Source organism: Colletotrichum paranaense, assembly GCF_030867605.1.
Source record: "Colletotrichum paranaense strain IMI 384185 chromosome Unknown Scaffold_4.1, whole genome shotgun sequence".
Lineage (NCBI taxonomy): Eukaryota > Fungi > Ascomycota > Sordariomycetes > Glomerellales > Glomerellaceae > Colletotrichum > Colletotrichum paranaense.
The window spans coordinates 274619-290956 of NW_026848962.1; the positions used below are offsets into that span (position 1 = coordinate 274619).

General features: G+C 53.4%; 7 protein-coding genes across 7 annotated transcripts; all 7 read left to right on the plus strand.

Annotated features, from left to right (window-relative positions):
* Nucleotides 1–2062: 2062 nt before the first annotated feature.
* CPAR01_05072 (uncharacterized protein) lies at nt 2063–2557 on the plus strand (the record flags this gene model as incomplete). Its single annotated transcript, XM_060489351.1, has 1 exon — nt 2063–2557. The coding sequence occupies one exon, from the start codon at nt 2063–2065 to the stop codon at nt 2555–2557; it is 495 nt and encodes a 164-aa protein (XP_060350817.1).
* A 590-nt stretch (nt 2558–3147) lies between these two features.
* Nucleotides 3148–3825, plus strand: CPAR01_05073 (uncharacterized protein; the record flags this gene model as incomplete). The annotated part of the gene is made up of 1 exon (XM_060489352.1): nt 3148–3825. A coding segment is annotated over one exon (678 nt), but the record flags the coding sequence as incomplete, so codon positions are not given.
* Nucleotides 3826–4784: 959 nt separating this feature from the next.
* CPAR01_05074 (uncharacterized protein) lies at nt 4785–6989 on the plus strand (the record flags this gene model as incomplete). Its single annotated transcript, XM_060489353.1, has 3 exons — nt 4785–5757; nt 5812–6326; nt 6378–6989. Coding segments are annotated over 3 exons (2100 nt in total), but the record flags the coding sequence as incomplete, so codon positions are not given.
* Nucleotides 6990–9312: 2323 nt separating this feature from the next.
* CPAR01_05075 (hsp20-like protein) lies at nt 9313–10050 on the plus strand (the record flags this gene model as incomplete). The annotated part of the gene is made up of 1 exon (XM_060489354.1): nt 9313–10050. The coding sequence occupies one exon, from the start codon at nt 9313–9315 to the stop codon at nt 10048–10050; it is 738 nt and encodes a 245-aa protein (XP_060350820.1).
* A 756-nt stretch (nt 10051–10806) lies between these two features.
* CPAR01_05076 (DNA repair protein rhp51) lies at nt 10807–11970 on the plus strand (the record flags this gene model as incomplete). Its single annotated transcript, XM_060489355.1, has 3 exons — nt 10807–10899; nt 10956–11103; nt 11159–11970. 3 exons carry the CDS (start codon nt 10807–10809, stop codon nt 11968–11970), a joined length of 1053 nt encoding a protein of 350 aa, XP_060350821.1.
* A 234-nt stretch (nt 11971–12204) lies between these two features.
* CPAR01_05077 (uncharacterized protein) lies at nt 12205–12378 on the plus strand (the record flags this gene model as incomplete). The annotated part of the gene is made up of 1 exon (XM_060489356.1): nt 12205–12378. One exon carries the CDS (start codon nt 12205–12207, stop codon nt 12376–12378), a length of 174 nt encoding a protein of 57 aa, XP_060350822.1.
* A 157-nt stretch (nt 12379–12535) lies between these two features.
* Nucleotides 12536–16193, plus strand: CPAR01_05078 (uncharacterized protein; the record flags this gene model as incomplete). The annotated part of the gene is made up of 3 exons (XM_060489357.1): nt 12536–13178; nt 13241–15298; nt 15352–16193. 3 exons carry the CDS (start codon nt 12536–12538, stop codon nt 16191–16193), a joined length of 3543 nt encoding a protein of 1180 aa, XP_060350823.1.
* Between the last annotated feature and the right edge of the window lie 145 nt (nt 16194–16338).

Here is a 16338-nt window from a genome sequence, read left to right on the forward strand (position 1 = left end):
CCGAGGGCCCGCGTTGACCTACAGGCCTCTCTTGCCTGGAGATCATCCAGATGAGCGTGTTACAACTTACGGGCTGTCTGGGTAAGGGGAGAATGGTCTAGACCACCGGTCTCCCCGCACAATGGCTCCCTCATGCGGCTCACAGCCAACCCAACTCGTGCTGCAATTTGAGCCTCTCACAGTCTTAGCGCGACGCTTCCCAAGTCTGATTCCCTTTGTTACTGGATGAGCCTGCAGCCTGGGGCATTGGACGGGAGGAGTGCGGATTTCTCGATGCAGCCCTCGATCCATAGCGGATGAAGGAATCTGCCAGACATCTCAACCTCTTTCACGCCCTTGTCCTCGACCACTCCTATGTTTCGCGCTGGCAGTTTTAAGGCGTCTGCGTTTCCGACAACCGACTGATGCCTGGACACACTACAGCAAGGCCTTGGCTGAAAAGGGATGATGTACCGGCACCGATGGGAGAGACTGGCCTGCGATGCTACAGGGCAGATTCCTGCAAGCGCGGCACCGAACATATTTCAAAGATGGAAGGATTACTGAATTTGCTGGGACTGGTATGGTCATATACGTCATGACTTTCCAAAGGCGCGATGGCGAATTTCGGCGAGCCGTTGACTCTGTGGTAAACGACCACTGAGCCAGTAGGCCTCACAGGCCTTATTACAAATTGCCATGCTGTGAGGCAGAAATGAGACATAAGACTATCCTCCAAGCCTCATACCGATGTAGCTTGGTTAGATGGGATGGGTCTCGCCAACACAAATGCTGTACGGATCCATAGGCATGTTAGGCGCACGTTTTCTCGAGCCACTCCACCGCCGATGCTAGATAGCTCACTCTCAGGATTACCTACACCTACCTGCTATTGGCCTCGGAAGCGCATAGCCGCCCCCAGATCACCAGTTGAGCACGTTGCTGTTACCCGAACTCAAGTCAGTTAGATGCGAGGGTGAGGTTACGGCAAAATAAAGCTCAACCCCAATTGGGCAAAGCTGGAGATGTACTACGTAGGGCGAAGTTGGAGGACTGGACCGGGAGATGCGGTTGTGAGCTCCAGTAACAGCAGCCCGATGCGTCCTTTTTCCTCTTGGACTAGGTGCTGTTACTCTGTGCGAATAACGCATGATGCCGTGTCGCAGCTGTGCAGCAGCAGTACCCAACGCCCAAACTCACAAGCCTAAAAGCGAAGAAAAAGCAATGAAAAGCAGGCAATGATCTGGGAAAGGGTCTCGAGGATTCCGATGTTTTGCTGCGTTTATGGACAACAGGGGGTTGATCAGCTATTGATAGTACACAGCTGCGAATGCGATGCCTATCAGTTAGGTATCCGCCACCCGCCTGGCACGCCTTGTTTAGAATTTGAGGCTAGCGATCCATCAAGTGATGGGGAAAAGCCAACGTCAGTCAAGAAGAAGGCGCCAAAGCTGGAAGACAAAAAAGTTTGAATTGCAGGGAGCAGCACATGGAGCTCAAGGAGATACGACGTACGTACGAAGTAGTAGCGGGAGCGATTGTACCTGCCCCCTGTACTCTTGATGTACCGCGCCGAGTACCTCAAGCGATACGTACCGGGAGGCGACTTTGGGTGACTGAGGGAGGCCCAGGACCAATGTGGTTGGGCGTCCGGGCCAGACACGGGACTAACAAGACACCAAGACCAGAGCGAGATCGAACGAGTGGGCGAGCAAGCGCGGTCCCTGTCTCTCGTTCTTGTTTTCTGGGGCTCTTGTTCTTTCCTCCCCCATCCCCTTGCACTTTTTCTTGAAAGTAACCTTGGATTTTCTACATACTGTAAACAGTCGGCAGGCAGGCAGGCAAGCTGAGCAGATCAAGTCGGCACGTTGTAGTACTTGGCAGCAGGAAGAAAACCTAGCACGAGGGAGAAGCGCGGAAGTACTTTAGCCACAGACCACAGGCCACAGTACCTTACCTCATTCTACTGCGTACCTTCTCGCGCTTTCACTTGCTACTCGTTACTTAGCTACGTACTCGGACACAGATTGCTTCCCTTCCTGACTCTGTGTCTGGAAAGTGGCTCGGCGGGTCGAGTGGCGAAATGCAAGACTGGGTCGCTCTCCATCGGATTCCTCCACCTGCCGCCCTGCTCGTCTCTTGTGTTGTTTGTCGTTGCTCTACTCTTGTCACTCTGTTCTGCAACGTCTGCTCTGCACCTCGCTCTCTCGTTTCCATTAGCCCTTTTGTCTCTGTTTTCGAGGTCTCCATCTGTACCAAGGTTATCTCATACTTAGTCAGTCTGTCTGTCGATACCTGTATTACTATGTTCATATCACCATTGAGCTACAAGTGTATGGATCAAGTAAGGTGCCTTGATAGGCGGATATTTTGCTTTCTCTCTCTCTCTCTCTCTCTCTCTTACACATCATTCTCCCTCTCTGTGTCTCTCTTCCTCGCTCTCTGCAATTTCTCGATTGATTGTGATTCGGTAGCTCTCGTGCTTAAGTGCCCATACCGTCGCATTCATCATGAGAACAAGACTTCCATCTACGAGTCCATCCCTGTTGACACAAGGCGACAAGCTACTTTCGTCTAGTTTAGTTCGTGGCCCGGCCAAGTGGGAGGGCCACCCGACCACATCTGTGTCCCTTGCACATCTCAGAGCGGCAGCCAAGAACCGAAGAAAAAAATCCCATCTTTCTTCATCCAATTTGATGCTACTGGTTCCAGAACGGGCACCTGGCCATGCACATCAGTTCGTTCCCACACCATGGATGCTCCCCTTACCCGCATCGCCCCTTCTACCGCCACCCCTCCCTACGGTGTGAGGTGTATGCCTTTTTTCTCTTCCTCCTCCTCCTCCTCCTCAATTCCCATCCCTCCTTTCTCTTCCCCATTCCATCTGGGCTGAACTGGCCAGGACTGAGAGCGAGACCTTCTACCTACGACCTAGTATAGTGCCTCTGTGCCTCTGTGCCTCTCTCTCTCTCTCTCTCTCTCAACCTCTGCCCACTCTAGGTAGGTATCCCATGAAGCGGCAGGCTGTGGCTCTGTCTCTTCATCTCGGTCTCTCCATCTCCAACTGCACTGCTTTTCTTGTCTGCCCCTTGGCTTCTCTCTCTCTCTCTCTCTTTCTCTCTCTCGCACACACATACACATACACTTACACTCACACGCCTCTCGCCTCTAAACCCACCCCTCCTCGAACGCCACTTAACCCACTGTCTGGCCCGGTCGTTTCCCTCTCGCCTTACCCGTCGCTCACCCAGACTCGACCTTCGACTCGTCCTGTCTTCTCTCTCACAACTGCCTCGGTGTAGTGTAGCCGGGCAGTCCTCTCTCGCTCATCAGCACTGCCATCTCGGCCTCTTCCTTGTGATATCTTTGAAAAGAAAAGAAAAGGTGCGACGCATACACTACGACAACAACGGACGCATAGCGGCGAAGTGGTTGCCGCCTACATCTCGGAGCTCTCCTCGAGTCGGCCAACGGCGCAATCTTGGAATCCACCTCCAGTGCTCCAGCACCTCCTCGACAGCTCCCCCGAGCTCGAAACTGTGGGCATTATCCTGCGCCATCTACTCTACTTCAGTACGTGCGCTTCTGGCATCCCACAACTCCTCCAACGTTTTCTCTCAAACCCCTACGCCTCAGTCGCCGCTTGCCCATAGCTTTCTTATTGCTCAACAAGTAACTAGGATTCTGAGAGCCTCCACATTCTGCTTGCTTGTGCAAGATACCCGGCCCTTGGGTTTTGGCCACCATCCTGTCGGTAACTCGTCACCTTCCTTGTGCTGCTATTCCACGCCTTTCTCTTTTTACTGCCCGGATCTCATGATAGCCGTTTCCTTCCTTCTTCCATAAATATCATTGGGCGTTGGGAGAAGAAGCACTCTTGGTGTCTCCTTCATCACGCAGCTACCACAGCAACCTCTAACTGGTACGCCAGGACTATTCTGTCTAAACCCTCGCTTACGTTGACTTGGTCTTTTTCAACCGGTCGAGTCTCGTCTTGCCACTGGGGGCTTCTCAGTCGTCGACTCTCCATACTTCTTCATTCTCTTGAATCGCACTGGATTGGATGTCCTCTGCTGCACAACATCACATCGTCACCTTGACGTGTATTCATCCTATCATCAAGTCCTGAGCTCGCATTCGTCTTACATCATTGGACTCGTAACTCGTAGAACATCGATCTACCAGTAAAGCAACAACCCCTGCGTCGGCGCCCCGAAGTTCAGGTAAGAGACAGCCCTCGTTTAGTGGCAACCGCACCATACTGAAGCCGCACCTCTCCACACGATGTGCATGCCTGGAGTTCCCTAACCTAGCCCCTCGCGTCTCGTTTCTTCGTCCTTCCCGTCATCTTCGGCAGCTCCCCCTCCATCACCCTGGTACCAAAGACTACGCAGCCCCCCCTGCTTCGGGCTCTTCTCTGCATTGGTATTGGACGCCCAGACGAGCTGATCGCCTTCTAGGAATTTCATTGAGCCACACATCGCACGCGCTCCTTCCTGAGCAGGGTTAACTGCCACATATACCCTTGGGCGCTCGGAAGCGTGACTTTCCAGAGGGAAATCCCCCCCTTTCCTTCAAAGGCTGTGCAAACTAGCCACATTGGCCACAACGTGGGCTTCCACTCATCTACCGCAAATAGCTCAATCTCGTTGTGGCGCCTAGAATCATACATACTTCCCGTCACATCCTGACCGTCTCTCCTCTCGTCTGGGTTTTGCTCCGTTAGAGCTGTCAGTCGACCCAGAGCTCCGGGGGCTTGGACTAGTGCTTTACCGAAGGTATAAACTACTAGATGGACCTCAGTCCGGCTTGCTGGCGCCGTTGGTCCCGGCCGCCGACGTTTGGGCATTTTGCTAATTCGATTACGACAGTTTGTGGGCGGCTTAGACTCCGATACAGCTCGCACCATCACCATACAAATGGGAGATGTTCAATCTCCTCCCAACGTCACCGAGTATCCTATTGTGGACTCTCACCAGGGCTTAAACGCAAACGCTGCAAGTGTTTCGCCCATTCTTCTAGACGAGAAGTCCAGGATGGAAGCTCAAGGCATCCCCCATCTGCAGCATCAGCAGTACGGCCCTCCGCAACATGCCTTTTCGTCTCAACTCGACATGGCTCAGCAGCCCGCAGCCGGTCGCCCCGGGAATTTCAACATGAACAACATGGCGAACGCGCTGCCCCAGTCAAACATGAGGCATGGGCATTACGTGCCCGGTGGCCAGCCGCAGCATCAACAGCAGCGATTCAGCCCGGCCACATCGTCGCCTTCGATGATGCCGCAGATGCCACAGATGGCTCCTCAGTATCCTGGCCAAGGCGCGATGCCCATGGGAAACCCGCAATACTACATGCCGCAGCACCACCAGATGCAGCACTACTACACCAACCAGCTCTCTCCGACTCAGCAGCAAGCTCGCCCAAACATGGGATACTACCCGAGCCAAATGGTTATGAACCACCCGCAGCATAATCAGATCCCTCAAGGGTACTACTATCCTCCAGCTGGCCACTACTCCCAGAATCAAGCTCTTCACAATCCCATGGTCTCGGCACAGTACATGGGAACGAACACCGGACACAGCGACCCTAGAGTCATGCCTCAGATGCCCAACGGAATCGACCCTAGCGGTATGAACGCTCCCTCGAGCCACAGGTCAAGTGGTATTGCGCGCTCAGTGCCAACGTGTCGGAGAGACATCACTGACCGAACTATAGATGTAGGTGAAGGTCGATCCGGGGTTGTACGCGGGCCACCGCGGAAACCGCGTCAAAGTGGTTAGTCTTGTTGCAAGTCGAAGAGTCAAACTCGCTCGCTGACAATATTATCAGGACATGCGATCTGGGTTGGAAATCTTCCGCCTCAAACCGACCTTATGAACCTCGTCCACCACGTGTGCAAGGAGGCAAACGGCCTCGAGTCCCTATTCTTGATATCGAAAAGCAACTGTGCATTCGCCAACTTCAAAGACGAACAAACATGCGTGACGGCTCAACAAAAATTACACGATTCTAAATTCCAGTCCGTTCGCCTGGTCAGCCGCTTGCGCAAGAGCACTGTCGAGGGCGCAACAGGTGTTACAGCACCCACAGGCCCAGCGGCCTCTTCTGGATCGCAAACGCCTCACGATGTCGCTGCACCGCCAAGCGCTACTGAAGCTACTCCCGAAGTGGCAGTGGCAGAGTCCAATAATGTCAAGCCCGTCACCGCAGTAGAAGCAACATCTCAGAAGGATAAGTTCTTCATCCTGAAAAGTTTGACTGTGGAGGATCTCGAGCTTAGTGTCAGGACGGGGATCTGGGCAACCCAGTCTCACAATGAGGATACGCTGAATGCCGCTTTCAATGTAAGCAGCATCATGAAGGTCTAGTCTTGCATCTCTGACTTATTTCTATAGGCCGTCGACAATGTCTACTTGGTGTTTTCTGCGAACAAATCGGGCGAATATTTCGGATACGCAAGAATGACATCTCAAATTAACGAAGACCCGGACGCCGCTATCGAGTTTGCCCCCAAGGCACAGTCCGCTAACGATGTCGACTTGCCGAAGGCAATTCCTACCGAACCCACAGAGTACGCGCCCAAGGGCAGGATCATTGATGATTCGGCCCGTGGCACCATCTTCTGGGAAGCAGAGCGTGAGGATGGAGAGAGTGGTGACGAGGAAGAGGAACCCGAAATGGAACAGAGCGATGCGAGCAGCCGTAAGAGCGGGAACCAAGAAGCCGATGGTAACACCAAGGCTTGGGGGAAGCCCTTCAAACTCGAATGGCTGTCAACGGCACGACTGCCATTTTACCGCACCAGGGGTCTTCGTAATCCATGGAACTCGAACCGCGAGGTCAAGATCGCGAGAGACGGCACCGAGCTGGAACCGTCCGTCGGAAGAAGGCTGATTGGGCTCTTCAATAGAGTTCAGAGTCCTGGTCCAGGTTCAGTGCCGGCTATGCGACCCGGAATGGCGATGATTGCAGGATATCCGCCCATGAGGCCACAGTACCAACAATAACCGGCACCGTCATCGGTATTATTGGCGACTTAGCCGAGACTTCATTTCTCAGGCATTAGTTGATTTTGATCCGGACTCTGTGGTTTACGATCGGTTGGACATGTTTTTACGACAACAGCCGCATATGCAGGCCATGGCGAGCGCTGTGATGGTTGGTTATCTGGATGTGCTGCTTCTCAATGTATCTAATCTGGCTGTCTAATTCTACGAAAGAATTTGGTGTATGTTGCCCATGAATTTGGAGTTGAAGGGGCGGTGCCTGGGCGATGTGACAGCTACCGGGACAGTTGGTACGGATGGACTGGTCAAAGGAGCAGATTTTCTCCATTTATCATATCCCGCCCTATGCATTTGCTTTCCCACTTGGTCCGACGAGTTAAGGCAAAATGCAGGACTTGAAAGAGTTGGTTAATATGCCATTCCTACTGCGAATCCACGACATGTCGTCGATCAGCTGTGGCACGTTTACGGTGGCGACATCCACATTGTGGCTTGACCCTGGAAGGGATGAACCCGGACGAGCGTCGGGATCACGACTCGAACTGCGACCTCAAACCTTAATTGGCAAGGTTTCCTCGTCGCATGGCTGACCAGGCGCATGTCATTCAATTGCCGATTTTTGGTTACTTGAAATTGATGTCAAGATGCGCGAACTTCCCGTTCAGTTGATCAGTTGATCAGGGAATGTCTGTGGGATCGACTGACTTTTTCGTCAGATCCAATTCGATGTTTTTCGTCGAAAAGTGAAGCTAGCGTGTATGATGTACCGTTACATTTGAGTGTGCAAACTGACAGATTTTATCGTCAGGGGTACGGAGCACCACCACAATCATTTGAATCCACGGCACGGAGTAACAGGCCTTGAATTTCCGCCACTTCTTTACTTGATGTCCGTCCAGACCGATATCTCGTCCAAGTTCTTGCGGCGGGGTTACTATAATGATCGCAACGGGATGATTACTGAGGGTCTCCGTCTCTGGAGTGAGGCGAACGTTTTCCCCACGTTATGAGGTACACCACCACACTGCCAGGACCACCGTATTGTGAGATACCAAATCCCAGAGGGCCGGAGACGCTACGACGTGCGGGTTTGACGTATCCGAATTACCTGAGGTAAGAGTTTGACTCAGCAATGCCGTAAGCTGCCACCGGCATCGGCTCGTCCTTCTCAAACGGCCTGCTGCATTGCAATCTTTTTTTTCTCAACCCCGCTCTCTCACTCTCTCTCACTACCCATGTGCCATGGTTCCATAGAAAGTGGGCGTAGATAATTGTGCAACAGGTTTCGCGGGAACCAGACCGGACATGCAGACTAAAACGGGAGTCGCCGTGGGCTGTATCACACTACAAACCCCGATTTGCAGGATCCAACACGATGATGGGGATCCCGCGGGCTGGTTTGGAATACCTAAGAGTCTGGACCTGGCCATGGGCGATTGAGAGTCTGGACTCTTTTTTTTGGTCGGCTTTCTGTCATGGACAAGTCTGTGTGACTAGGCGAGCTGGGGGCCGGGGAGGGGGAGGAGAGGTGCCCGGCACGGACCATCCGTTTGACGTCGGGGGTCGAAATTTGATTGGACAGATGACGGATTGCGTCTTGCTGAACCCTTGTCGGAGGCCGAAACTCTAAAAAGTAGGCCAGGTGGATGTACCACGGCGACTTACAACGGTTTCGAGCTGCTCTTCGAAGGTCTGAAGATGCGGTTTCTACATTTCGGATATTGACATGTTTATCGTATTGATCAATGGGGAACTATCGACTGATTGAAGTGTCAGTGAGAGAGCTCAATTGACTTGAATGGTTTTCCACCCTAAATTTCAATGGGATTGAGTTGAGTAATGTATAGCTGTGCCGGTGGCGAAGGCCAATGGAAACCGCTGGAAGGTTCCAGCAGCTTCCACACCTCCGAAGCTACCAGAACCCTCTCCCATCGTGAGGCCATCGCCAAAGAGAAGCTTACAGATCCCTCCAGAATAGGCTTTCGCAGCATGCGCGTCCCTTCTCCGATGCGCGAGTCCATTCTCGAAGGGCCTTGCAGCGGATTCTTTGATTTTTCAGCGATGTTTCCGGAACGCTGGGGAAGGCACGATGATGCCTGCTTCAGTTGTATAAATCGGTCGTCTTGATCGCCTCTACCGCCGACTTTTTTCTCATCAGATCAGAACATCAAGAACAACAACAAGCAAACACAGCTACAACTCTCTCATACACACAACAAAACAACCAGCTCTCGCAATCACTACAGTTTTTCTACTCATCAATCAATCCACCATACAACCACTTCACACCCTCTCAACGACCAACAACAACAACACCATCAAAATGGCCTTCTTCCCCCGCAACTTCTACAACTCCGACGCCTCCTTCACCCCTCTCTTCCGCCTTCTGGAGGACTTTGACAACTACTCCCGCCAGGGCAACGGCACTCCTTCCAGCGGCGCCCGCGGCACCCACCGCAACCACGTCCCGACCTTCCAGCCCAAGTTTGATGTCCGCGAGGTCGAGGACGCCTATGAGCTCCATGGCGAGCTCCCTGGCATGAGCAAGGACGACGTCTCCATCGAGTTCACCGACCCGCACACCCTCCACATCCGCGGCCGCGTCGAGCGGTCTTACACCGCCGGCACCCCGCCCGCGGGCCTCCTCCAGCAGTCCTCCGGAACTGAGATGAGCGGCGCCATCACCGACGGCGGTAACAATGACGCCGCCAGCACCACCGGCACTGAGCGCCCTCGCTCGCCTCACCAGGCTACCGTCGAGGATGAAGAGGACGACGAGACAAACTCCACCGCGCAGCCTACCCCCGCCACCACCGTCGCCGAGGTCGACAAGTCTGCCTCTGCTGTCGCGCACCACCACGCCGCCGCTGCCAAGAAGGAACCCGTCGACAACGCAAAGTACTGGGTCTCGGAGCGCAGCATTGGCGAGTTCAGCCGGGTCTTCAACTTCCCCGGCCAGATCAAGCAAGACGCCGTCTCGGCTGGGTTCAAGGATGGTATCCTTTCCATCCGGGTGCCCAAGGCTCCCAAGCACGAGACTCGCCGCATCTTCATCAACTAAAAGACGACTATGGCTATAATCCTTCCAATTGTACAACACGACAATAATGAGAATTGAGGGAATAGGAAATGGGACTTTGATGGGGGGATGAGCATTAATGGGTCTCTTGCATTGGGATTGGTGTTTCGGGTTTCTTTTCTTTCCTTCGCTATATACTAGCAATGATAATGAAACAAGGTTAAAAACAAAACGATTGAATCCATTTATAACTCGTCGCTGTGTCTGATTGTGAGCTTAACTTGACTCCAGATGGTAGAGTGATGATATCTAGCCCAGCTTGAGCTGGAGACTTCAACGCATAGAAGGGTTGTTGCAAGCTCTCGAATACAATTAACGCTGATGCACAGAGTATATCAAATGAATCGAAGTCTGGCATTTACATGCGACACAATTGCGAATGCCTTAGCTCAACGATGTCATGATTAGCAATTGTCGCGCTGTTACCTTGGGGTGTCAGTGGTGAGTTTGATGAGGGAAGCACGGAGCGTCTTAATATGACGCTAACTCCAGGCACACGGTGGGGCCGACCGGCTTCTTAATTGCCGCACGTGATTTGGCGTATTTTCTTCTCGATTAGTCGCCACCACCAGTCGTCCCCGACGCGTCTTAAGAGCCCGCGTTTCGCCCACCATCAACAATTTGGCAATCGTATGAACACCTAACTCGTTTCCTGACGTCCGACTTTGCGCGTGCACTGCTGTCATTTCCCTCGTGTATACACAGTTCGACGTCTCATTTCTCACATCTACGAGCACAATGGCTGACGCTGACGGCTACGACGAGAGCCACAATGGCGATGAGAGCGGCATGACCGGGCCTGGCGCGCCTACGCCACTCACTGCGCTCGAGGTAAGCTCCGACCAGACTGCCTTCGCGTTGTGTATGGCGTGCTGATGAAGAAAAAGGGAGTTGCCGGCTTGACGAAGCGCGATATCCAAATGGTCGTCGACGGCGGCTTCAACACCGTAGAGTCAGTAGCGTATACCCCGCGCCGCATGTTGGAGCAGATCAAAGGCATTTCGGAACAAAAGGCAACCAAGATTCTTGCCGAAGGTACGAAAACCCATCTCACACAATTGCGCAAATCAATCTGACTGAAGGGAATCAGCCTCGAAACTTGTGCCAATGGGCTTCACGACCGCCACGGAGATGCACCAACGACGAAGCGAGCTCATCTCTATCACGACTGGCTCCAAGCAGCTGGATACACTTCTCGCCGGTGGTATCGAGACCGGATCGGTGACTGAGCTGTTTGGAGAGTTCCGCACGGGAAAGAGTCAGATTTGCCACACTCTTGCCGTGACATGTCAACTGCCCTTTGACATGGGTGGCGGAGAGGGTAAGTGTCTGTATATTGACACTGAGGGTACCTTTCGACCCGTTCGACTGCTGGCCGTCGCCAACAGATTCGGTCTCTCCGGAGAAGAGGTCCTCGACAATGTGGCCTATGCTCGCGCGTACAATTCAGATCACCAGCTCCAGCTCCTCCAGCAGGCTGGTGCCATGATGTGCGAGACCCGATTCTCGCTCCTCATTGTAGACAGTGCGACGGCGCTTTACAGAACCGATTTCTTGGGCCGAGGTGAACTCTCGTCGAGACAGACTCACCTGGCCAAATTTATGCGCACGCTTCAGCGTCTCGCCGACGAGTTTGGTATTGCCGTGGTGATCACCAACCAAGTCGTCGCACAGGTTGATGGTGGACCGAGTGCCATGTTCAACCCCGACCCGAAGAAGCCAATCGGTGGTAACATTATCGCCCACGCAAGTACGACGAGAATCAGCTTGAGAAAGGGTCGAGGCGAGACTCGTGTCGCCAAGATCTACGACAGCCCCTGTTTGCCGGAGAGTGACTGTCTCTTTGCGATCAATGAGGATGGCATCGGTGACCCAAGCCCCAAGGACCTGGAGAAGGAATAATGTAGGGACACATGGGCAAGAGACGACTGGACGAAAGTACCTTGTGATGGTGTTATGCGCATATGAGTGAGCTTTGATACACCCCCGGGTTGGGAAAGATGGCATGTATTGATGTTGGCGTTGGGCGGCAATGGTTACACTGGAGTTGTGGTATTTCTGCTGTCAATTGTGCAGACTAGGTGCGGAGCATTTGCTAAAACGGTAATGAATCAAAATACCTTTGAAGTCCTTCCTATGAGTATCAAAATATGCATCGTCGTTGGTTCCCTGTGTCCACCTTGTCTAGATTATCAACTCTTACTTTCTGAGAATCATGTCAAGTGTGTACAGTGTGGACACCGTTTGCGTGTACTGCAGCACTGTACCAAGCTGGTTGCTGTTTTGGGAGTAGCCCCACTGGGCGCGTAGGAGCCTTCAAACTGGAAATTCCATCAACTCAATCGCGACGAACTTTTTGCTGCCACAGATTGCTTAATGCGCCGAGCCCGACCCGCGACTCCCGCGGCCTCTTTCTCTCTCTCATCTCCGGCGTTCGAGGTCTTTGCAGGTTAGGGGCAAAGCGAAAATGGATTCCGCCGACACACAATACTTATACCGAGAGACTCGTCTCAATCTCGAACCGGCCTCCGCCTCATCCATCATCAACATCCGCGTCCCTTCGCTGACGTCGAATGGGAGGGGCGCGACCCGGAGGCTCACATCCGGCGACAAGAACATCAGCGAAGACGAAGTCAACTTTCGGCTCAAGAACCTCGCTCCCGCTTCGTCCGTCTACCACCGCAAATGGCACGATGCGCCGCGCAGCTTCCTCTGGAGGCTGTTGGATGACGGTCTCGTCCTCAGCCTACGGGTAGTCGATACCTGCCGACAAGAGAAGACGGTCGATGCGCCGCTGATTCTCAATTTCCGATTCACGGTGCCGATTCAATCGTCCTGTGTTGCGTTCGCCGACCCCCGAGAACATGATGCGCTCTCCATGTTCGTGCTCGACGAGGCCAACTGCCTGTACTCCTTCACTCTCCGCCCCGACTTCTTCAGGAAGCGCTCCGCCATCGAGGCCGGCCCGGGAGATGCTTGCAAGGTGTACCAGCCAAAGGTCTTTGGGTTCAAGCACCCGCATCGCATGGTTGCCGCGAGCACCGATCAGATTGTCATTTCTCTTCACGACGGCGGGCTGGTGAGGTTGGACCGGAATAAGACACAGGATTGTATGTCACTTTCCCTCGACTGCTGCTACCACAACAAGAGCTTCACACTAACTTGTGCATAGCAACGAGCAACCCCTGGAAGGAGACGATCTACAATTCACAAGGATGGGCGCAGGGCATTCGAAGCTATCTCCCGTTCCAGCAGAACCAGTCTATCCGATATCGCAACATCCACATGGACGCGAGCGCGGCAACGTCGATACAGGTTACGAACCTGGGCCTCGATGATGCGGCGTTTCTCTTCACAGTCTGTCTCGACCATCGCATGCGCATCTGGAACCTGCGGACAGGTCAGATCTTGTTTACTGGCGACATACTGAACTCTGACCGCAACCCGCAAGAAGTCGGCAAGTGGCAGATTGAACCTACACAGACGAACTTATTGCAGCTGGTTGGCGACGGAACGGGCAACAGGATGTGCGCCACGTACTCGCCCATTGGGGCTGGAGAGTTCAAATTCTGGAACATTAAAGCCCGCGACAGCGACACCGTTTACGTGGAAGATGCATTCCCTGATACCCACCTCACCCCATCGTCACCGTCGCTCTCCGATGTGTGGACCCTGGCGGACTTTGTTCTTTCAACACTTGCAGATGGCGGTATTCAGTTGTGGACATTGTGGAAGAACAATATGACCTACAGAGTCCAGGAGCTGGATCTCAACAGAGACAACATCGCCGAGTCATGGGAAAGCGAGTGGGCTTCAGTCCATATTGACACAACTTATCCCACCGCGCCGACGTCCGGATCCTCTGACCCTACAGACCCGACAGAAAAGTGGTTGGATCTTATCCTCGCCCCTGGCCGCTTCACCAAAGCGACCCTCGAAACAGCTCTGTCCATATACGAGAAGGGGCTTTATTCTCAAAAGGAGGGCAGCTCGAAGAGTCAACAAAAGGGCCTGGCAGAGTCAATCTGCTCTGTTCTTGCCTCAACAGCATCCTTGGACCGGAACTCGGCTGGTGGTATGGATTATGAGCAATTCCGTGCTAGCAGCGAGACCCAGTGGAGGAGATTTTACCGTCTTCTGATCGAGTTGGACAAGCAACGTGGCGAAGCAGTTGCATTGGTTCTCGACGCAGAATCCGACATGACGTGGGTTGTGTGTGCCGATGCAATCTCGGCCATCAGAGAATGCAGCTCACTGGAGCGGCTGTACTATAATCTCTCGCGACCAGATGAGGCCTCGGAAAGGATAGCAAACCTTGTCTCGACGGGCGTCGGCTTCCTCGATGCTATTTCGGACAGTATACAACAGGTCTGCACTGCCGCCCTGCGACCTGAGATTTACGAGGAGACCCCTCGAACGGACTATGAACGACTCCAATACCTCTTTGACACCACTGCTCTTTGGCGCACTGTAAGTGACGAAGACTGCGCACAGGTCATTGAGAGTCTAGGACAGTCTTACACTGGTGTTACGATGGATCTATACGAAAGCCTCTCGGGCTTGGTTGCGGCTACGGAGGAGTCTGGAAGCCGCAAGGCCCGTCAACCGCTGACCGACTTTGGACGGAAGCTCATTGTCAAGGCGGTTCAAGAGACGATTGATCTGCAGTGGAACATTATCTTCAGCCAGGTCTTGCTACTGGTACACATGGAGTTCGACTGGGATCAAGAGGAAGACATGCTCTCCAAACGAATTGACGTCGGCGCTGTGTTCAGACAGTTCCTCGAGTCACTTCGTCGGTTAGAGCTGCTTCGGTGGCTCTCCAAGACCGAAATCACCGTTCCTATTGGCAACAAGAACGAGCGCAATGACTCCTTCTCAGGCTCGCCTAGCACCACGAAGAGGACTGCAGAGGAGACGCAGACCGTCACCGCGTTGGAGGGTAATGTCGGTCATCTTCTTGGCTTTGTGGACGGCAGAAATGAACCTTTGGCTACGAGTATCACAGACATCGTCACGGATCTCTGTGCCTCCAACAGCGATATTGAGGTGTCACCTACTCTGATCCAGTGCTCCCTCATCAGAAGAGAGCGGGCCGATCTTGCTCTTCAACTCAATCCCTACTGCGCCCAGACGCCATTCGCCATCTACATCCAGGGCCGTGTTTTCCTTGCGCTCAAAGACTTCGCTTCGGCCGCCTTCCACTTCCGTAAAGCGGCGATAGGCATGAGTAAGTTCAATTTGCCTCTGCTGTGTAGGAAATAAGACTAATGTTAGTGGCAGGCGTCAAAGATGTAGATGTTGACCGACACAGCAGCGGGCTGCTTGACGATACCGAGTGGAACCTGCTCAACAAGGGGCCGGCTAGGTATTACTGTCACGCAGTCGCTCTGTTCGAGAAGGCCAAGGCATACTCATATGTAATTGAGTCCGCCGGACTCGCAATTCAATACTCACACGCCAGTCCCGAAGCTGCCCTGGTCAGAAGCGAGATGCTTAGCCGACAGTTCAATGCGGCGACGGTACTCTCACGCTTCGACGTCGCCCATGCTAGTCTACTAGCCATGAAGGATAAGGCGATGCAGCTCTCCTCCCTTCGCAAGCTTGTCGACAAGATGTGTGAATCGTACCACAACAGCGAGCTCATGTCGCTGCCGTTCCCGGGTCTACAAGACTCAATCGACGACATTCTGGCACAAAGGTGCAAGGCAACGATGGATGTCCTGAGCGGCATCCCATACCACCAGATCCTTTACTCCTGGAGGATCAAACACAACGACTACCGCGGCGCCGCTACGGTGCTGCTTGACCGCATCCAAAAGCTGCGACACGCCGGCGAGGGCGATAAGCTCATTGGCGAGGACATTCTCGATACGGCGGTCACGAAGCAGTATCTGCTGCTCATCAATGCCCTCAGCTGCGTCGATCCGAAGCAAGCGTGGATCTTTTCCGAGGAGTTGCCGCCTGCCAACGCTTCGAGGGAGCCGACGACCTTCCAGGGTAAGCGCAAGGTCGTTACGTTACCGGACTTGCGCAAGCAATACCAGGACGAACTCGACCGGATCGCAGCCATTCAGAACAACCAGTTTGGATTCGAGGCTGACGATGCAATGGACATTTTGTAAATGGATGAAATGAGCAAAGAAACGAGATCAATAAGTTGAAAGGGCAATGCGGGCCAAAGGTGGGGGGGGGGGGTGGAGAGTTTACTTCGTAGGGGATGGAGATGGAGAGAGCATGTGTACAAGTAATGAAGAACGCGCGATCCTG